The sequence below is a fragment of the Centruroides vittatus genome, unplaced genomic scaffold (assembly GCF_030686945.1).
Source record: "Centruroides vittatus isolate TY-2023 unplaced genomic scaffold, ASM3068694v2 contig_2726, whole genome shotgun sequence".
NCBI classification, from domain to species: domain Eukaryota; kingdom Metazoa; phylum Arthropoda; class Arachnida; order Scorpiones; family Buthidae; genus Centruroides; species Centruroides vittatus.
In genome coordinates, this window is record NW_027121735.1 from 83,805 (window position 1) to 103,223 (window position 19,419).

A 19,419-nucleotide genomic window follows, 5' to 3' on the forward strand; every position below is an offset into this window, starting at 1 on the left:
ATACTTTCCATGGTTTATTGCAGTTGTAATTTTGTTTTGTAGATTACAAAAGCATAAACAGTAATCAATATATTTCATTGTTATTATGTTAAATCAATACCTAATTTCATTCCATTAGTTAAATAATTTGTATATAAATTTTTTAAATTATTAATTTAGAGTTAAAAGATTATTAACTATGCAATAAAATACCAAATGCTATTTTGTTTTCACATTGATTAATGTTAACTTTCAACTGTATTGCTCCCAAAGTGGCATTTATTTTTCAAATATCCATAAGCAATTGTGTGTATAATATGCAAGTGACTCGACGTCCATTAACTGTATACAAAATGTAAAATTATATTTCTTACGATAGATTTGTTAACGAAAATATTCATTAATTTATGATCTCAATAAATATTTTCAGATGTATTACGTGTAGAATAATTTTTTTATTATAATTTACATCTCGTACAATGCGACGTCTTTCTAACTCCCCTGTTTAAAATTAACTGTAGTAAAACAGTCTTTCATTTAGAGGTTGTTAACATGTGGAATGAAGAAGAGTTGATGACAGGAAGAGGCATGCCCCACCTGTCGTCTCAAACTCTTTTCTCGTAATTTGGAATTAAAAATGGCAAGAGACACTAGATACAAGTGGTATTAGACAATACGGGCTCACCAATTCCTTATTGTCTTGGAATTATGATTCTAGCTTTAATGGCTGATGATAAATGTATCCTTGAAAGAAAATGGCTGAATGAGTTCAGTTGAAATGCAATAAAATGTCTATACTTATAAAAACAGATGAGATCATCCATGAAACAAACACAAGGTAAGAAGTGAAGTGTAGTTTTAAAATTTGTTAAAATTATTTTTCTAGCTTGATTAATCAAGTAAAAATGTATTGGTTCTATGTAACAAGACAAATTGTGAGTATATACTTCATGTCTTCCATTATAAAGTAAGATATTTTTAGAAAATTTTAATTACAGGGATTTTCTTATGTAAATGCATGCAGGTAGTATTTTAATTATAATTAGCATAAGTGCTGAACGTTATCTCACTACTACCATAAAAATTATTAAATACTAATACTGTAACTGATAAAATACTAAAATCACTCGTCACCATATAAAATAAAAGCTTTTATTTATATTTAAATAAGTACAAAAATTTTTTAGCCCGTAAGAATGGCCCCAAATAATTTTTTTTGTTAATTCTTACGCAGATTAATTAGTGTATTGTACATACATACTTACTTATTTCTGTCTGTTTAATTACTATAATTTAGTTACACGCAGTTTAAAATGATGCACAGGTTGGTTATGGAGGAGGAGATTGGAGCTATACCATGTAAACAGAAGGGGAGAGACTAATTTTACTCCTGTTCCTATTTATAACTGTGGAAGCAAAGTATTAACTCAAGGTCTTTTAACTTATTGTGCCTTAGAGGTGTACCAATATGTTATTTGTAAGCCGCATACTACTGATGTGATACTGTAATTTACTTGTTATACCTGTATAGAAGCTTGTTTATTTGTTTCTAGTGTTCAAAACACTAGAAAAAAATATTTTTATACGTCCATCACTTGAAAAGTCAAAGGTGAGTTAGAGTTTATAAAATTCTACACCCGAATTTATTAAATTTTTAATTGTATCCAATAGGAAACGGAATTTTTAATTTTTTAATTAATTTAAATGAATGCAATGTCCAATCAGAAATCGGGAAATGCGATCATTTATATCGATAATGATCAATTACCGGTGTTTTAGTTCGGTTTTTAATTAACAGATGGCTGTTGCGTAGTTTCAAAAATGTCTCCATGGTTACCTGTACAAACAAGATGGCGGGTGATGTACGTGCATTGCTTGTAAGTTATTTACCACGCGTGTAATCGGGTTAATTGTTCGATTTTGTTCAGTTAATGCATGAAAATAAATCGGGTTAACGTAATTATATGTTTGTGAGTGGGCGAGGCTTCGATTTTTATCTTCGACGACTGACATACTTTTGGAAAATTAATTTTGGTGACTTTTACTGAATTTTATTTGCTAAAATCTAAATGCAGACTCGTAATCTTCCTCTTAATTATAAAAAAAATTATTGAAAAATAATCCTCTTCGTTAAATTATTAAAAAAAAAATATGTAATCAGTTTCAGTTTTTGAATTTTGATACTCGCTTCTGATTGGAGAATTTTAAGAATTTATAAAGTATAAAAATACGAAGGGAAAAATTTTCAAAATGCTTATTGGATGCCATGACATTTTAAGTTGAACGTTATTGGTTGTTTTATAATTTTGAAATTTATTCTTGTGCCGATTGGTCATCTCAAAATTCGAATATTGCAGAGAAAATATACTCGTTCATTGTGTCCAATGTTTATCATTTTCGGTCTTTATCAAATATATAAACTTTCGATTATTATATAATTAAGGCATGCAGAAAACAATGTTAAAATAAGCCTGTTATCATGATATGATGTCATCAACAAGAGGCCTCATTTAGAAAAGTGTGTGACGTCAAAATTTCGGAATTAATGCCAAATTATATATATATTATATTTTTTTAACTCTCCACCCTGTGGGCACTAAGAGGGCCTCATTTAGTAGGCCCATTATGGGTTCGGCCAGGCCCACAATGAGGCGACCGGGTGGTGAGGGACGGGGCCCGACATATCCCAACGGACCACCCCCCGAAAAATTCCTAGGGATTTCTCGACCCGTTCGGATTCGAACCCGGGTCCCCCAGAGCGGTAGGATGCCACCTTGACCGCTCGGCCATCCGGTCGGTTGCCAAATTTTATTATAATTATATCAATGATGATAATTTCTAACAGATGAAGACACGAAGCAAAAATTCTGGTAACCATGTTTATGGCTCTATATTGCGCCGTCTTTAATTTATCATTTCTTCTAAATAAAGGAGAAGGAGCCGAAACCTAATGATTGTGCCAGTTTTCATACATTTTCATTTGCAATATAGTTTCATAATAAATTGCAAATGAGTTAATAAATTTAACATTCTCGGGTTTTTTTAACAAGCTTTATTTATTTCAAGTGAAATCATTTTGATTTTGAAACTTCTGATGTCACTATTAGGTCATAATGGACTGCTTCCAAAAATTGCAAAAAATATTTGTAATAAAAAAGTTTCATAAATATTTGTAATTACTTTTCGTCTCTAAATAAATACAATTATGAAAAAATATACTGTAGTTTTGTTTATTTGATACATTGTATACATATATTTTAGAAATAATAGTGTTTTCTTTATTATGAGCACTAATAGGGTCTTTTTAATAATGTTTAATAATACCTGTTGTGGGTTCGACCAGGCCGATTGATGAGGGACTATGTCCGACATATCCGGAACTGACCACTTGCCGGATGATCCAGCGATTAAAGTGTAGCCTGTCGCTCTAGGAAACCCGGGACGGATTGAAAACCCAATAAATATTCGGAGGATGGCCCATCCGGATATATTGGGTACACCGTTCCTCACTACCCGGCAGCCCAATTGTGGTCCTGGCCGAACTCATAATGAGCTTGCTAAAAAAATGGTCCTCTTCCCCAAAGGGTGGAGAGTTAAAAAAACTATCTCTCCCGGGTCCCCAGAGCAGTAGACTGACGCCTTAATAGGATAAGGCAACATAGGGAATCTGCCAAAGAGGAGGTGCCTTCCGAGAAGACTTTCTTTGTGAAACTGACCCCTATTTAGGTGTTAGACATCTGAAGAAAACCCGAAAAACTCCACGTGGATTGTTGGTGAGGCGTGAACCCGTGATCAACACTGGTTATGTGTTCACGCCTACCAATAGTCTTGTGTTCAGTGGTTTCATTCAGCCACTGGCAGATCGATTGGAACTCCAGTTTTGATTAAAAGAAAAAATTCTTATATAGGCCTACTACTAAAACAATTGGTTAAAATATTTAATATTTTAAAACCTTTTCGATTTTATATCATCAATGTCGGCATTATAGACCCTTAGCCGCAGTCACAATATCGCAGACATTACTCTCAGGGTCATTGAGAAATTCAAGCCCCACCACCATGCCAAGGGGGAGATACCGCCAATGGAATTTTCGATTTTTAATAATCAAAATGTAGACGGCCGAGCGGTCAAGGTGGCAGCCTACCGCTCTAGGGGACCTGGGATCAAATGCGGACGGATCGAAAAATCCTTAGGAATTTTTCGGGAGGTGATTCGTCCGGATATGTCAGGCCCAGTCTTTCACCACCCGGCCGCCCCATCGTGGGCCCGGCCGAACCCATAATGGACTTACTAGAAGTGGCCTTCTTAGTGCCCATAGGGCGGAAAGAGTTAAATAATAATAATCAAAATGTACATAGATTTAATTTACAGTATATTTATGAAACTCTAAACGTCGCCTCCCTTTGTGACGCCACTTAATTGGTTGGCCTTGTTTTCTACATGGCGTTGATTCAATTTCCTTGTAGAATTGTGCTAAATTATTAAGCCCAATTTCTGATGTTACAAAATTGTTTTTAGGAGGAAATATTCAAAATATAAGCAATTTAAATAATAATAATAATAAAATCTTTGCCCAAAAAATGTTTTATTCAGTTAATAGTTTAAATTAATACAGTACCGAGTCTAATATTTCCTGAAGATGACAGATGCTAATCACATGCCGAATTATTAACGATGCAGAAATGTTTTAGCTTCGAGAGATTATCGATATATATCAATGGCTTAGTAGTGTAAGAAAATGGTGATACGTCAAAGTCAATCCACCTGTTTTTCTCTCACGTTGTTCATTCCAAGAATTGGGAAAGGTGAGATAGGGTATTAACCAACCACAACAGTATAAAAGCCACTAAAATATATAACATTAAAACCAACTTTTTAAACCATTTTATTTAAATAAACTATACAACTCTTCGTATAATTGACGTATCAATATAGGCCTATACTTTCAATACAATACATTAAACCCATTCTCTCTACCGTGTTTAATGTATTGTATTCAAAACGATATACACGGAATAATGCACATGGTCAATATGGGGGCCTAAAATTCAATACTTTTTAAATAAAAGACTGAATTTTCAGCTCCTATGTTCAGCCTAAACCAAACGCACCTGCTGCTTCCTACGCATTGTATGGTATATTACTCTTACAGTGTTATAAACGCGTTGTTTAGTTTGGTATTACTTTTGTTATTTAGAGGTCTTTGTGTCTTCAGGCACTGTATTTTTTATACATAAAAAAAGCCTTAATTTTGAGCCTGTCCGTATTCGGGCCTGAGTCAAATGACCCTGTCAGTTCGCTTTCTGTCGGGGTCTGACTCATTGCATTCAAAGATATTGCTTGAAACAAGTATAAAACTTTTATGTGTGCATTGTTAACAGTTTGTATGACTCATATACACACGAATAGATATATTTAGATTTAAAATCTCACGACAAAGACCGATTTCACTAAAAATAAAACATGCAATCCTGCCTTTTCTTGTCGTCATATGGTGTGATTAATACGCCTTTTAAGCGAAATATAAGTTATTGACGTATATCCTCTTATTATTTCCTTGTTAATAGGAAAAACTAATATTTAGTTTTAATAAATTAACTCTTGTGAAATGTTTACTTTAAAGAATATAGTTGAAAAGAAAACAGCACATAAACATTTCCCCCCCTAACAATTTAGATATTACTTCTACACATATATGAAATTGATGCATAAACTGAAATTCTTAATTCATTATAAATGATTTTTTATTGTGTTTTAATTATAATTTACTTTCTATTTTTAAATTGATAATTACTAGTGCCGTTAAAAAAAATTAATTATAATTATAATTTTTGTTTACTTTAAATTAACAAAAATAACACAAATTATATTTAAAAAATTATTTTAAAATTGAATTTATTTTTATTTTGAAGCGGGGATACAAAATATGGCATTTTGTTTCCTTTTTTTTTTAACTTAATCAATAAATTTTTTGACCATTGACCCCATTTAAAAATAGAATCAAATAAATTGTTTACGTGCAAAAATAATTTAATTCTCTGGCATAAATTATTAATTAATTATGTTAATTAAAGCTAATTAACACAAAACAACATTAGAAAATATTTTGTTTTTTTTTTGTAAGTCTTGTGTAAAAAATTTAAAAATTTTAATATACCAGACTTAAATAAATATTTAAGTATTTTAAAATATATTAATATTAATTTAATATTTATTTAAAATCTGAATATCTGGATTATAACAGTTATACAGTATGGCGCATGTGAAACAGAGTATCGATTTTTCCCAAAAAATCGATTAATCTGCAGCATGCGGCTAGAGTACAAATAACCCCAAAAAAGATCATAATCATCATCATGTGACGGAAAGGTGACATTTATTGCTTTAAAATTTCATTTAATATTTTAAAAATCTGTGCTAATTTAATTAATATGTTAAGTTTAATTCGGTTTTTTAAGAATCTTAAAAGCTCAATTAATTTTTTAAACGTTAACTGTTATATTTTAATCGGTTTCATCACTTAATTGACATTTAAACCATTTTTAAATCCATTTTTTAAAGCATAAAATAACCGTTTTTATGATATTTAAGTGGATTATTTAATTACGATTAACGTTTGAAATGTACAAGTACATGCATCATTACAATTAACAATTGAAATGTACAAGTACAGTATTAACAATTGAAACTTATTCGAATTAGCAAATGAAATGAACAAATTATTCTTTGCTAACCGAAATTAAATAATTCTTAATTATAATTAGCCACTTATATGTAAAATTGTAGCAGTTTAGTGCTGTATAAATTTATATCTTACGTATGTATTTATTTCGTTTTTATTTTTAAAAAAATTAGGTGGGAAGTGTCGAAGTGATCAGCTGTTTTCGCAAGGAGTGTCGGGTATAATTTCTGCTTAATATCCTTTTACTTCCTTCAAACTGGCTCATTTCGCTAAGTACTGCAGGAGACTTTCCTGCAGGGTTCACTGGAAACCAGGTGGCTTAATCGTTATGGGAGGAAACAATCAAGGCATGAAGTTGAACGGCTGCGAAAATTGTTCGGGCGAAACTACGCAGAAGAGGGGCATCTCCTACTTGAAAGATGCCAGGAGTTACAAGGTGAATTTCTTTTATTTTATAAGGGGTTTTGTAAGATTTTCTGCCGGGTTTCCTATATCAATTCCTGTCTTTCTTTAAAGTTTTAACGCGTTATTTAATTTATTATCGACTGTAAAACAAGCTAAATATTCCAATTTCCTTTTCTTCTTTTTAAATTAAAAAAACGTTAATGTTACCTTAGGTGCCAAGATGGCGGCTCGTCTCTGATTCCAGCAAGGAAACAGTGAGACGCACATTCTAACCTAACCTAACCTAACCTATTCTAATAATTTGGTTGCTAATAATTATGGTAATTATTAGAATAGGTTAGGTTAGAACGTGTGCCCCACTGTTTCCTTGCTGGAATCAGAGACGAGCCGCCATCTTGGCACCTAAGGTAACATTAACCTTAAAAAGTTACGATAAAAACTGTAATCACAATGGCCGTGAAATGATTGAAGATTTCATTATAGTTGCGTCATTTCTTAATTTTGTTTAGTTAAACACGGAATTACTATTATTTTTTCTCCTATTTTTATTCATTAAGATACCATTTCGTTAATTGTAATTAATTAAAGTTTGAAATTTACAAATATAAATAAATGTAAGTTTCAAATTTAATCACAATTAAACTTGAAACGTACAGAATTTAATCAATGAAATAGACAAAAAAAATTTTTAAATGTAAATGACAATTAAATATTCTTAATTGTAATTAAGGATTTTAATTCTAATTTATTGTTAAGTAAGCTTTAAATTTTGATACATTTTTTTTATTTATTTCAAATTTAATTTACGTGTGTTTTAAGGTGTTTAAAAATGATTTTTTCCCCATTATCATTCTTCGGCTAATAATGTGTTTTCGTGTTAAAATTCTTCATCCTTGTGATTAAAATAAATTGAGTTTCCTTATTAGAGAATAATAGAACGTATCGCGTCACAATTCACAGAAGATGCGTTTAAATAGAACCTTTTCCTGATTTTTAGTTGCTATGGTAACTAGAAGGAAATACTTTTTACGTCTACAATAATGATGTCATCCCCTTATTTGAAAACGTATCTTCTGCGAAAAATCACCTTTTTTTTCTCCTAATCCCGGATTATTTTTTTATGAAATTTTTTCGCCTAAACCGGAACAGAAATGGCTAAAATTAAACAAAAAAAATAATCGTGTTTTTACTTCCTTTCTGTGTGTATAAATAAATTAATTATTTAAAAAAAAAAGGTATTTTATTGAGAGTTTCGTCACACCGTTGGCGCACGCCAGCTTTCGCGTTCACGCAGAGGTGTCGTCGCCGGTGGCTTATCAATGCGATCATCGATGACCTTGAGCGCCGCGCTTGGTCGCGTCGCCACGCGCGATCGATTAAACATGTCCGGAAAGGTCGATGCAATCCCGTTTCCCCTTCTGTAAAAAAAAAAAAAAAAAATTCCAATTACGAATGCTTGAAAATAATCATGACATAATGGGATATTTTTATATATTCTATTATTATTTTTATTTCCTATTTTTTTTATTAATAATAAAAAAAATGATTTAACAATAAACATGGTCTTTTTATAATCTTATTTCCTGTTGGCCTTCTTCTTTTTTAGCCCATTAAACTCTGAAGTAATGGCTTTCTTATAGGCATTTTTCACTTATTTTTAAATGTGGAATTTGTTACACAGATCTCAGTCTGATAAATGAGTTGAAAGAGATTTGCTAGATCAATATCAAACTGATGCATTGTATTCTTAATTTGACACAATTTTACCTTCCCATTAAATAGATTACAGGTTATTGTTATGCAAGGGATATAAATTTTAACCTCTTTAATATATTCTTATATTTTCCTCTTGTGAAATCTCCATCAGATATTTAAAAATTGTCTTTTGAATTAATTTTGGATATTTAACATCAGCTATCGAAATTATTTTTGTAAGTTAAAAAAAGAAAACAAATTGCTTTGCTAGAGTTTACCTTTTTATTTACAAATTATTCTGTAGCACTTTCCAACTAAGAGTCCGTTGTCGGGTGATTTACTCCCGATGGACTTGGTTGTCTGAAAGTGCTAGAGAATAATTTATAAAGGTGAGCTTTTAAATAACTCTGGGTTGTTTTTACATTAATTTAAAAAAGTATATTATCTGAAAATAAACTCTTTACATATAGAAGTCATACAAAACCTTGTGATTCATTCTTGACTATGCTAATCAATCTTCAAATAAGAAATTTTTGAAAGAAAATCTTCTAATACTTCAAAATTTTAGTATTCTGTTCATTTGGCACATTTAAGGAAAATTAATTGTTCAAGGAACAATTAATTTTCCTTAAATCAGACCAAGTTAGAAAAGAACAACTAATTTTCCTCAATCAGACTGGGTGTTGTCAGTTAATCATAGGTATAGTTTCTGAGCCACTTTTGACCCCCTTCTTCCTGTTGTGTACAATGATATAGTTTTGGCATATATACTCTGCTTTAATTGTACTAATTACAGCCTGCAAGCCAAACACATCCAATCTAAAGTGTCCACTGTGCAAAGTTCCTGCAAAGGATTATAAAAAATCTTTTGCAGAAAAATCTTTAGGGTCAGTTTCTGGCAGGTATTATTGTGCCCTACTCTAAAGATCTTCTGTTCCTCATTCAGTAATAAGGATTCTTCCAAGCACATCTTCTCCATTTGGAATTAGGCCATTCTCGTGTGCCATTCCTCGTTTTCTATCTAAAAGGGAATAATCTGTGCTTTACGTCTTTTCCTGCCCCCCTTCACCACGTGGTGGGTCCGACTCCGTAGAGAGAAGTTGTGTAAATCTGGGTGTATAACTGAGGATGGGAGATTTATTGGAGGGTGTGTCTCAGGGAGAAGTTAGAACGGAAATAGACAGAGGATGAAGGAGAAGCAAAGTAGTGGTGGTGTGTGAAAGTGTGTGTGGAATTAGTCAGGAAGTGAGAAAATAAAGACCGTGCAATCAGGGTGGTAGGAAGATTTCACTTTCGGACTGTTTCCTGTCCAACGAGAAGTAAAAGAAGAAGTACACTTTAAACTCATTGTCTGTATGTTTTATGTCTGCACGTTATGGGAATTCTGTAACATATTATTTGTTGGGAGAATTGTGTGTTAATGCTATTTGGTAGATTGGATTGTTGGGCTCTGTACGTTCCTGTGTGTTTTTCTGGATGTATTGTATGTTCCAAGGAAAATTAAAGGGTTATCTTGTTAATTTGGATAGTTGTCTTTGTCTAGTCCCTATTGAGATAAATGGATTCCCCCTTCTAAGCGTCTACTCAATCAAGCATGCTTGTTATCAATTTGTCCCATCGAAGAAATCACTAAAGTTCTCCGTGTCGACCCGTTCGTACTTTCTATACTCTCACAAATCTTCCTCCAGGGGAGGGATGTTCCTGTGAGTAGTCCCCTTTCAAAAATGCTTTGTGAAATGATTGTATGACAGCTTGAACAGAACATCTTATCTTTTATTGAAGATCAAATCATTCTGTAAACAAGATATGTCAATGATATACTGATTTTATGGCACCAGAAACTGGTCCTAACAGTCTTCCTGCAAAGAATTAATGACAACCACTGCAATCTCACCCTCCAAGTATAACAGGAAAGTTCCACTAAGGTGCGTTTCCTCAATGTATTCATTATTCTGCAAGATGGCCTGATATTAACAAAAGTGTTTTGCAAAAGCTCTTACAATCTGCTCTTTATCCTGGCCCAGTCCATGATCCTTACATGTAATAAGGTAGCCATTGTTAGGGTTCTTGTGTGAAGGATCTTTGCCCATTACTCTACTTCACAGGACAGGAATGAGGAGCTATGCCATATCTCTCAATTAGCTACACAGCACAAACTTCATTAGAGGCCTTGCACAATGGCAACTACAGCATACATATCTAGTAGTCACAGTTGATAGATCCTATAAATGGATACATATGACAACATCCTTTCCAACATCTACAATGAGATCAACAGACTTGTAACTTTGACATCACTTACTAGAGAAGCCAAACAGTTTGTCTCTATGCATGAATTCCCGTGAAAAGAAATATCTGCTTGGTGTTTACATTGTCCCTGTCCAGAACAACAGAATAAACCATTGGAAATGTCATTGGAAGTATGTAAGATTAAATGCCTAAACACATGGATTAAGAAGAATCAAGAAGGGCCTATGCACGACCGACCTGGCAGCCTTTGCCTACGACAATGACATGCATGTCACTCTAGATCAAGCATGCCTTTAAACCAGTTCTCTGACTCAGCCCATCTCAAGTATTTGGAGCATATTAAGATTTATAAGGCCTCTAGGAGATGCACTGCCATCAATCATAGAGAGGCAAACTGTCTCTCACTTGTACTATGAACTTTCTTGAACTTAAGTATATTTTGTTTCTTTTTTTTTATTTAGTTTATTCTATTTCTTGTTATGTCTTCTGCATCAAACATGTACCGGGCTCCTCGCCTACAATGTTTTCATTTTTTCTAATTTAAATCTGCATTCTGTTTGATTTTAGAAACCTGACAAAGACTGTTAAAAATGGTGGAAAACATTTGTTTTTTGCATTATATTTATTTTTTATTGCTGGTTTTTTGTGATTTTTGTGTTTATTTTGCATCTTGCTCTATCAATTAATGTATTAATATACTAAATAATAAATTAACATTATAATAATTTAATAGTTTTGCTGATATAATTTGAGCTTTTATAAGAATTATTTTGGCATTTTGGAGAATTAAAAAGAAATTAGAAATTAGTGTTTTGATTCATCTAAGCTCCTTATTTTCTCTAACCTTTCACATTATTATACGGGATGTTGCAAGAATTTGTCGTAACCTGTTCAAAACACCTAGTTGTTAACTTGATATGTGAGAAAAAACACCTGGCTACCAGATGGTTCTTGTATAATTTCAGAATTATGAAATATTTTGAAGATATTTTTCTTAAGAGCTAGAGATGTGTAAATTATTTAATCATACTACTCCATTTAATTGCTATTTCCATAATGAATAAAGACTTGTGTACATTTGTCTCAATTTGCCCAGTCAAGTTTTGCTCCAATTTGTAGGTTGTCATTCATCTTTTTAGTACAGATCCTAAAATGAATTATCTATGTTTGATATTTGCTACGTAGATCATTGTTTAGGAAAATTGAGCTGCAGATTAACAAGCATTTTTATCTTTCCTGTCACCTAATTAATGTACATTTCGAATATTATCATCAAATAAAACATGCTTTAATGCCAATAACAATAAACTTCATATAAACCTTACCAAACCCCAATTAATTACAAGATGAAAGTGCTTTTAGCCTGTGAGCAAACTTTCCTGGAGAGCTTCAATGTTTTGTATGGTAAGTATCAAGGAGTGATTTGCCCAATATTCTGCAGGAAAAATGTTCTCTAATAATTACAGAATGCTTCTCACACTAATTATTCTTGTTACACTTACTGTAATCACTGATATCATCATCTAATGATGTGTGATGATTGAGTGTTGATACAATGCTGACAAAAGCAATATAGGCTACAGAGTGTAATACCAAAAAACAAACAGTGAACAGATACAATTAATACATTTTATTTACACAGAACAAAACAAGCGTCGCAGGATCTTTTGTCGGGATCCCAACTAAGGTTGGATACCAGTGAAATTTTCCTGCGTCATGATTACAGACCAAAAAAGAAAGAAAAATGTTTCGTGCATGACAGAAGTAACCCAAAATTAATATTGCCTTAAAACTACCTTACAATCTAAATAAGAGGAAAGTAAGATAAGAAATCGGGAGGATAGAGATAGGAAGATCAATAGCGAAAATACCTGGGATTTTGTCGGGGGATACTTTTCCTCATTTGTGAGACGGGGTCCACAATGAATTCTAGCTTTCTGATTTTTCGTCTTTCATCACAATATAGTTCCGTTGCTTATCCAACTTTGTGATGATCGAAAGTCTCGTGTTCGGAAAGGAGCACTAATAAAATTTATATCCTGTCAAGCTACATGGTACTCGCCAAAGATTAAACTTCTTCACTCTTCTGTTCCGTTTTTCCTCCAACTGTCCAGACTTCCGTGCATCCTCTCCAAAATCGAGCTTAAGAATCTCCAGTTACTCTTTCCTCTTTGGACCCGTCGTCGTCCTCTCTATTGTTCTTGATGTTTCTCGGAACATAACCCCCACGTTGACAAAATAAAGATTAGAAAGGGAAGACAAGAACAAAGGAAAGATGTTGAGAATTAAAATAATCAAAACATGTAAATTTTAAAAAGGCAAACAGCCACAAATTTTATCAGAATTAGCAATATGCAAGTTAAAATACACTTATAAAACTTTGACTAATTGGACTAACTTAATCAGAGTTAGCTAAAAAAACTGACTAAATATGTCTTTCACAATATCAGCCTTAACACATGGCAGATAACACTAGGGACCCAACTGATCTCTGTTATCAGGCGAAGTAGGATTTCGGCACCCCCACTTGTTCTTATGCCACAACTAGTCCACCTTCCGTCTTATACACCTTTTTCTCTTGGCACCCGTCATTTTGTTTCACTAAATTATCCCTTATAATCAGTGCCCTTTTTCTAAAAAAATTACTGCCAGTATTGCCTATATCGTAGCCGAATGTAAAACTTTTTAATGAGGAACTGGTGCTACTACATACCAAGTATTGATACTTTTTATGCTTCAAGCTAGTGCTTTTTATGCATTCCAGCTGAAAAACAGTCCTTTTTATAATTTATTTTTCAGATACTTATACATGGTCTCCTCTCTCATCTGATGCACTTACTATGCTTGCCACCCACTCATTACACTCATAAAAACACAATCATTGTCATTCTAACCAGTGTTTAAGCATAAAAGTTTTATCATTTTAATCAATACTTGCTCATAGTAGAATAGATTAAATTGCTGGCATTTTCTTATTTAAACTATGCACTAGTTATTAAAGACAGTTGTTAATCTAGCAGGCAAATAATAACAGATGAATTACCGTTGATTAACAATAATTTTATAATTAATAAATCTTAAAGTTAAACATTTTTGAATTATTTTAATGTCAGAATTAATAAAACCGGAATTTTCATTAACTGTTGGGTAAAATTGCACTTCTGAATGAGTGGTTTGGACTCTAATTTTAGACACCCTAGATGACCAAAAAGAACCATATCTCTAATTGTGACCCTTGGCAAAGATATTTGCCTCCAAAGCTTTCATACAACTGGTTTAATGGAGTGTGCAGCATGACTCAGATCATACCCCAGAAGTACTCGATACAATGATGTTTCTCATGTTTTACGAGCTTTCAGCCTTCTCTAGTAAAGTGAAAAATGGTTGATTTTTAGAATTATTTTAAGAAATAATTCTGGACTTTTTCAGTTTTAAAGTTTACCCCATTTTTCAGAGGTCTTCAAAATTCTAGAATGTCTGATTTTGGAGGGTCTATCATGCAAAGGGTCACATATAGAACATCAGTTTCCTTGACTTTTTTACTACTATGGACATAGCCTACAGCCCCGACAAGGTCCTAACTGCCTAAGTTCGATTTAAACTACTACTCTCAGAGCAAACATTTTAGAAAATTTAAACAGGTTTGGATTATATATCCATCATCAAGAGAAATAAATATGATCATTTTTCTTGCTGAGTCCTGAGGGTATATAGCAATGATGGCTAAACTGGGGCTTACAAGCTACAATTGGCTCTTCTAGATTCTCACTGCAGCTCCTTTCAGGACAAGGTTTGACCATCCTTACTGTGGTGTAGCGAACATAACTGGCATCCGGGGCATGACACTTTATTGGCACCCCCTCCCTCCAGAAACACATATAGTTTGTCTTGGAGATCATTTGGGTGTCCCTCTGCGAGGGGGTCTGTCATGCTCCAGGTGCCACTCGGCACCTGGAGCATGACAACCTCCTTGCACCCCCCTCGCTATGCCACTGATAGTCTGAAAATGCTTGATTTTCTAAAACTTTTCATTCCAAGAAGAATACTGAAATTAAATTTATGAAAGAAACTTTATTCTCATTAACTAAACTTAAATATTTGATGCCAGTTTGCTATAATTGTTGATTTATAAGATAATACCAAGCTACAGAATTTGCAGGTGTAACCTAATGTTGTAGATATGTAGGAAAAAATATATAAGTTAATCATTTATCCGACTTATCAATTATCATTGCACACTAGAAAAGGAAAGAAGCAATTACCTATTCAAAATATTACATTTACTCGACTGATAAGAGAAATAATTTTCAAATTAAAAAAAAATAACAAAAATTCTCATCAATATAAATATAATAAACATAAAATCTTCAAATATTTTTCTTCTAGGGATTGGCATTCTCTCGACAAGAAAGGGAACATCTGGGCTTCCGCGGTCTATTACCGGCAGCAGTACGTAAGATGCAAGATCAAGTACAGATAGTGCTGAAGAATTTGGACATATACAGCGATGATTTCAGTCGTTACATATATTTACGTGATTTGCAGGTAAAGTTGGTATATTGAAATATAATTTTAATTCTCAGTTTTTAACATTAAGGCTATTTACAAAAGTGATTTAGTAGAAAGTATTATTCAATAAAACTTTGGCTGTTTTTAGAAAATATATTTTTGATAATGGAATTTTATTTTACATTTCTACAAATAAAAGTTTTAAATTTATTTTCCATCCAAAATATTTTAATTACAGTGGTGCCTCGTACTTCAAATTTAATTCATTTCAGGATGCCATTCGAATTCCGAATAGTGAAATGTGGCCCTGAATGATGCATCGAAATTATTACAATAATTAATTTTACCATTTGTTACTATAAATACATTTGAAAAGTACATCATTTTATAATAAATTTACCTAAAAAATGTTAATTTAATAATTTATTATTGATTTATTTTAAAACATTATTTTTAAATAGAATATAATATGTTCATCTGGTGCATATAAATAGAACCAAGCTTCTTAGTTTAGATTCTGAAGACCGAGCGGCTGTTTTCAATTCATAGAAACTGTAAATTATTAATATAATAATGTTCATCAACTACAAAAATACTGGCCATATTCCCAAATTCTCTGAGTTTATGCAGTTTTTTATTTTCTATAAATAAAGGCGCTTGCCGACATTCTTACTAAACTCATAATTATATATCGTACCGATAAAGTAACGAAAACTTTTTATATATGTTGTGGAGAGAAAGACGAGATGTAAAGAAAGTCCAAAAAAAAAATATTTTCGGAATAAAAATATTTATTCTGAAAATAAACCAGGTCATAAGTTGGCAGCTACTACAATGGCCACATAAACACAAATAACTTGAGTGTCGAACTTAACTGTGCCGACATTGCCAACTGTATCTATCCTAACGAAGAATCCGACTCCTGCTATTCTGGTATTTATACTAATGAAGTATTTGAACTCCTGCAACTCCGGTCTGCTATTATAATTTCATCACTTACCATATGATGCTGAATAATAGGATTATAAAATGTACAGTGAGAAACTTTTAAACCATTTAATGTATTAAACGATTTTAAATTCGGAAATATATAATAATTTATAAAACAGGAATGCAAAAACCTATTTAAGATCCTAAACTGATAGGTATGCCCTTCGAGCCCGAATTTGTTAATCGGCAATTCCCCCGATTCCACAAACTTCTTTCGCAATCTGGGGTAATGACCCTCGATACAGAATTCTGCATCAAGGTTGCAGAATTGCTGGATGTACGTGGTTTTGGAAAACACACACGTGTTAACTTTGCCAAAAAGTAACTAAAATAAGTTTGCTTGCGTCTACATTATTCAAATATTTATAAAAAATAAAAAATAGTTAGATAAATAAACAGTGCTATAAAATAATAATGCTAAATACTGTAAATATTATTTATATATTATGTTAGATGACTGTCGATATTTTGTAAGACTAAATTATTGACCAATGATTAGATTAAACTCCTCATAATACTATCAGCATTGCTAAAAATGAAGGAGCAGCATAATCCTGAATGTTAGTAATTGTTATTTTTGACAATTTATAATACTTTTTTGAAATTTATATTTTAAAAATATGAAAATTCTCACTGTTGCTGTAGTGCCAAAACTGATTCTTAATATGGTGTCGTGGCTCTAGGAGGCATTGCGCTCAAATCTTGTGAATTATCGTTCCGAGTGGCAAAGTGCCGAGACGGTACTTTGTGTTGCTCTTGTTTATTTGACGTGCATTCGTCGTATTGTGAAATTAAAGTGACTTTCACGAACAAAGCTTTATTTCAAGTTTCATTTTAAACTTGGAGAAAAGGCAATTGAAATGTATTAAATACTTCTTTAAGCATTTAGTGATGAAGTGATAGGAAGAGCACACAGTTGAAAGGTATAACAATGAACAAACAGTGTCCCAGAGTCTTCAACCAGCACAATGCCAAAAGATGTAGGAAATTTGCAAGGTAATTGTGCAGATTATCAACAAAGCCATAACATCTTTAACATTGTGAATGTGAGCCATGCAGAGCTGACAAGCACGAGACAAAGTGAAAGCTGTAGCTCTGGCACCTGTGGACTAGTTTCTGTTATAAAATTTTAAATTGATTTTCTACATTTTATAATTATGTAATTTTTAAAGTGCATAAAGAGAAAAAAAAGTGTAATGAGCTGTGTGTGTCACACCAGAAGGAAGGGTATAGGAGCCTGAGAGACTTTTAGTCCTAAAGCCAGGGCTATTGAGAGCTGATACGGGTCCAGGAATAGAGAGGACCCTTTTAGACATTTTTTGAACAAAGGAAATACACAGAATGTTTCTTTATTAATAAAAAGTAGTAGTAAAGATTTTATTTTCTTGTAGGATGTTGCCAGATCATAATTAAGTTTATAATTAAAATTGAAGGCAGTCTGTTATTCAGTTTCAATGTTTTGGAATACAATTTTTGATGACCAACCTTTCATTGTAGGCTATTTGCTGTCAAATTTAAACTTTCCTAGTCCTAAAAACAATTCTACCATCTCTAATTTTAAAACTCTTGTTTTTAATTGGATATTTTTCATTGTTTTTAAAGGGAAGTTTTAATTTTGATGGCCAAGTAGCTAACAAATAGGTCTGTCATCAAAAGTTGTATTCTGGAACATTGAAACTGAATAAATGTTGATTCTTTTTTCAACAGACTGCCTTCAATTTTAAGTTTTTATTTTCTTTTAGTAAAAATAATATTAATTTTATAGGGGTAGGGAATAGTTGTCTTAATCCCATACCAGAGACACACTATGTGATTTCTTTGTCTTCTCTATATGCAGGGAGGTAACAAAAGTCTGTCTGGTCGGTTATTTCAAGAACTAATAGGGCAATTGCTGCAGACATTTTGCCAATCTATATAATGTCAGACATGTGCTAAATGATAGTACAAATGTTCATTCTTTCCAGTCTTCCTATTGGAGTAGGCTTTTGTAATCTCAGCCCCCAATAAAACTAGGGCAACAGTACTGATTACAAAGTTGTAGCATATGAAAAAAGTGAGTACATACTATAACCTTTAAGTGCATCCCAAAACATCAACTAGGATCCCAGAATAGACTGTCAAATGCTTCACTGCACAACATGCAAGGATAGTAATGCATCGCTGCAGAACACTCATGCAATGCAGGATTGGCTAATGCCAATTTTGTACAGCAATGAGTAGGTTGGAGTGGACCAATGAACAGACCACCAACCAGACCTTACATCAATAGATTTTTTTTTTTTTTTCCTGTGGGATTTCTGAAGTCAAAGGTTTACAAAATGCAGCTGACGTAATGCAACAATGTATTCTAGATGCATGTATTTCATTAACTGACAACATGTTGGTAGTCATGCAGAAAGTTGTTGTTGAAAAGATAAAAGCAGTAGACATATGCACCATCATTTAGCACAGTCATGAGCAACCCACAGTTCACAAGGTCCTAATATGCAGCCTCTGGGGCTTCAACAATATAATTTTCTTGTTTTCTGTCTCATACTATTATGCAACCATAATTAAGCTGATATCTGTAACAAAGAACATTCAAACTAAGATTTGACTGCAAAAATTATGAGAATAGTGTGTATATTTACTTGCTTAGATTAGTATTAAGAAGAGACATAAAGAAGAGAAAGATATAAGAATGAAATGGTTGGAAACACGTTCTAACAATTATTGTTATAAGAATTCACTTATGAGTCACTTACAAAGGATATTCTTTTGTATGATGAGGTATCCAAATTATCCACTTGTAGCTTCACTGCAACAAAAGTTAGAAGTTTGTTGTTGTCAATCTTTCTTTATTAGTTTGAAGTTTACACGCGTATCAGACTTGTAAAATAGCACTACGTTTTTTATCACTTTTTTCCAA

The 19,419-nt window shown here is 32.6% G+C and overlaps 1 protein-coding gene across 2 annotated transcripts in view; it reads left to right on the forward strand.

Moving 5' to 3' along the window:
- Positions 1-1,379: 1,379 nt before the first annotated feature.
- LOC136971807 (NADP-dependent malic enzyme-like) overlaps positions 1,380-19,419 on the forward strand; it is a 30,574-nt gene continuing 12,534 nt past the window's right edge. The window contains exons 1-3 of one of the 2 annotated variants that reach the window (XM_067266307.1): positions 1,380-1,588; positions 6,836-7,098; positions 15,399-15,557. In XM_067266307.1, the coding sequence (XP_067122408.1) occupies positions 6,991-7,098; positions 15,399-15,557 (267 nt within the window). In that variant the 5' untranslated portion in view covers positions 1,380-1,588; positions 6,836-6,990. Of the gene's footprint in view, positions 1,589-6,268; positions 6,350-6,835; positions 7,099-15,398; positions 15,558-19,419 lie in introns of those variants that run through there. The other variant, XM_067266306.1, reaches the window with a different exon arrangement.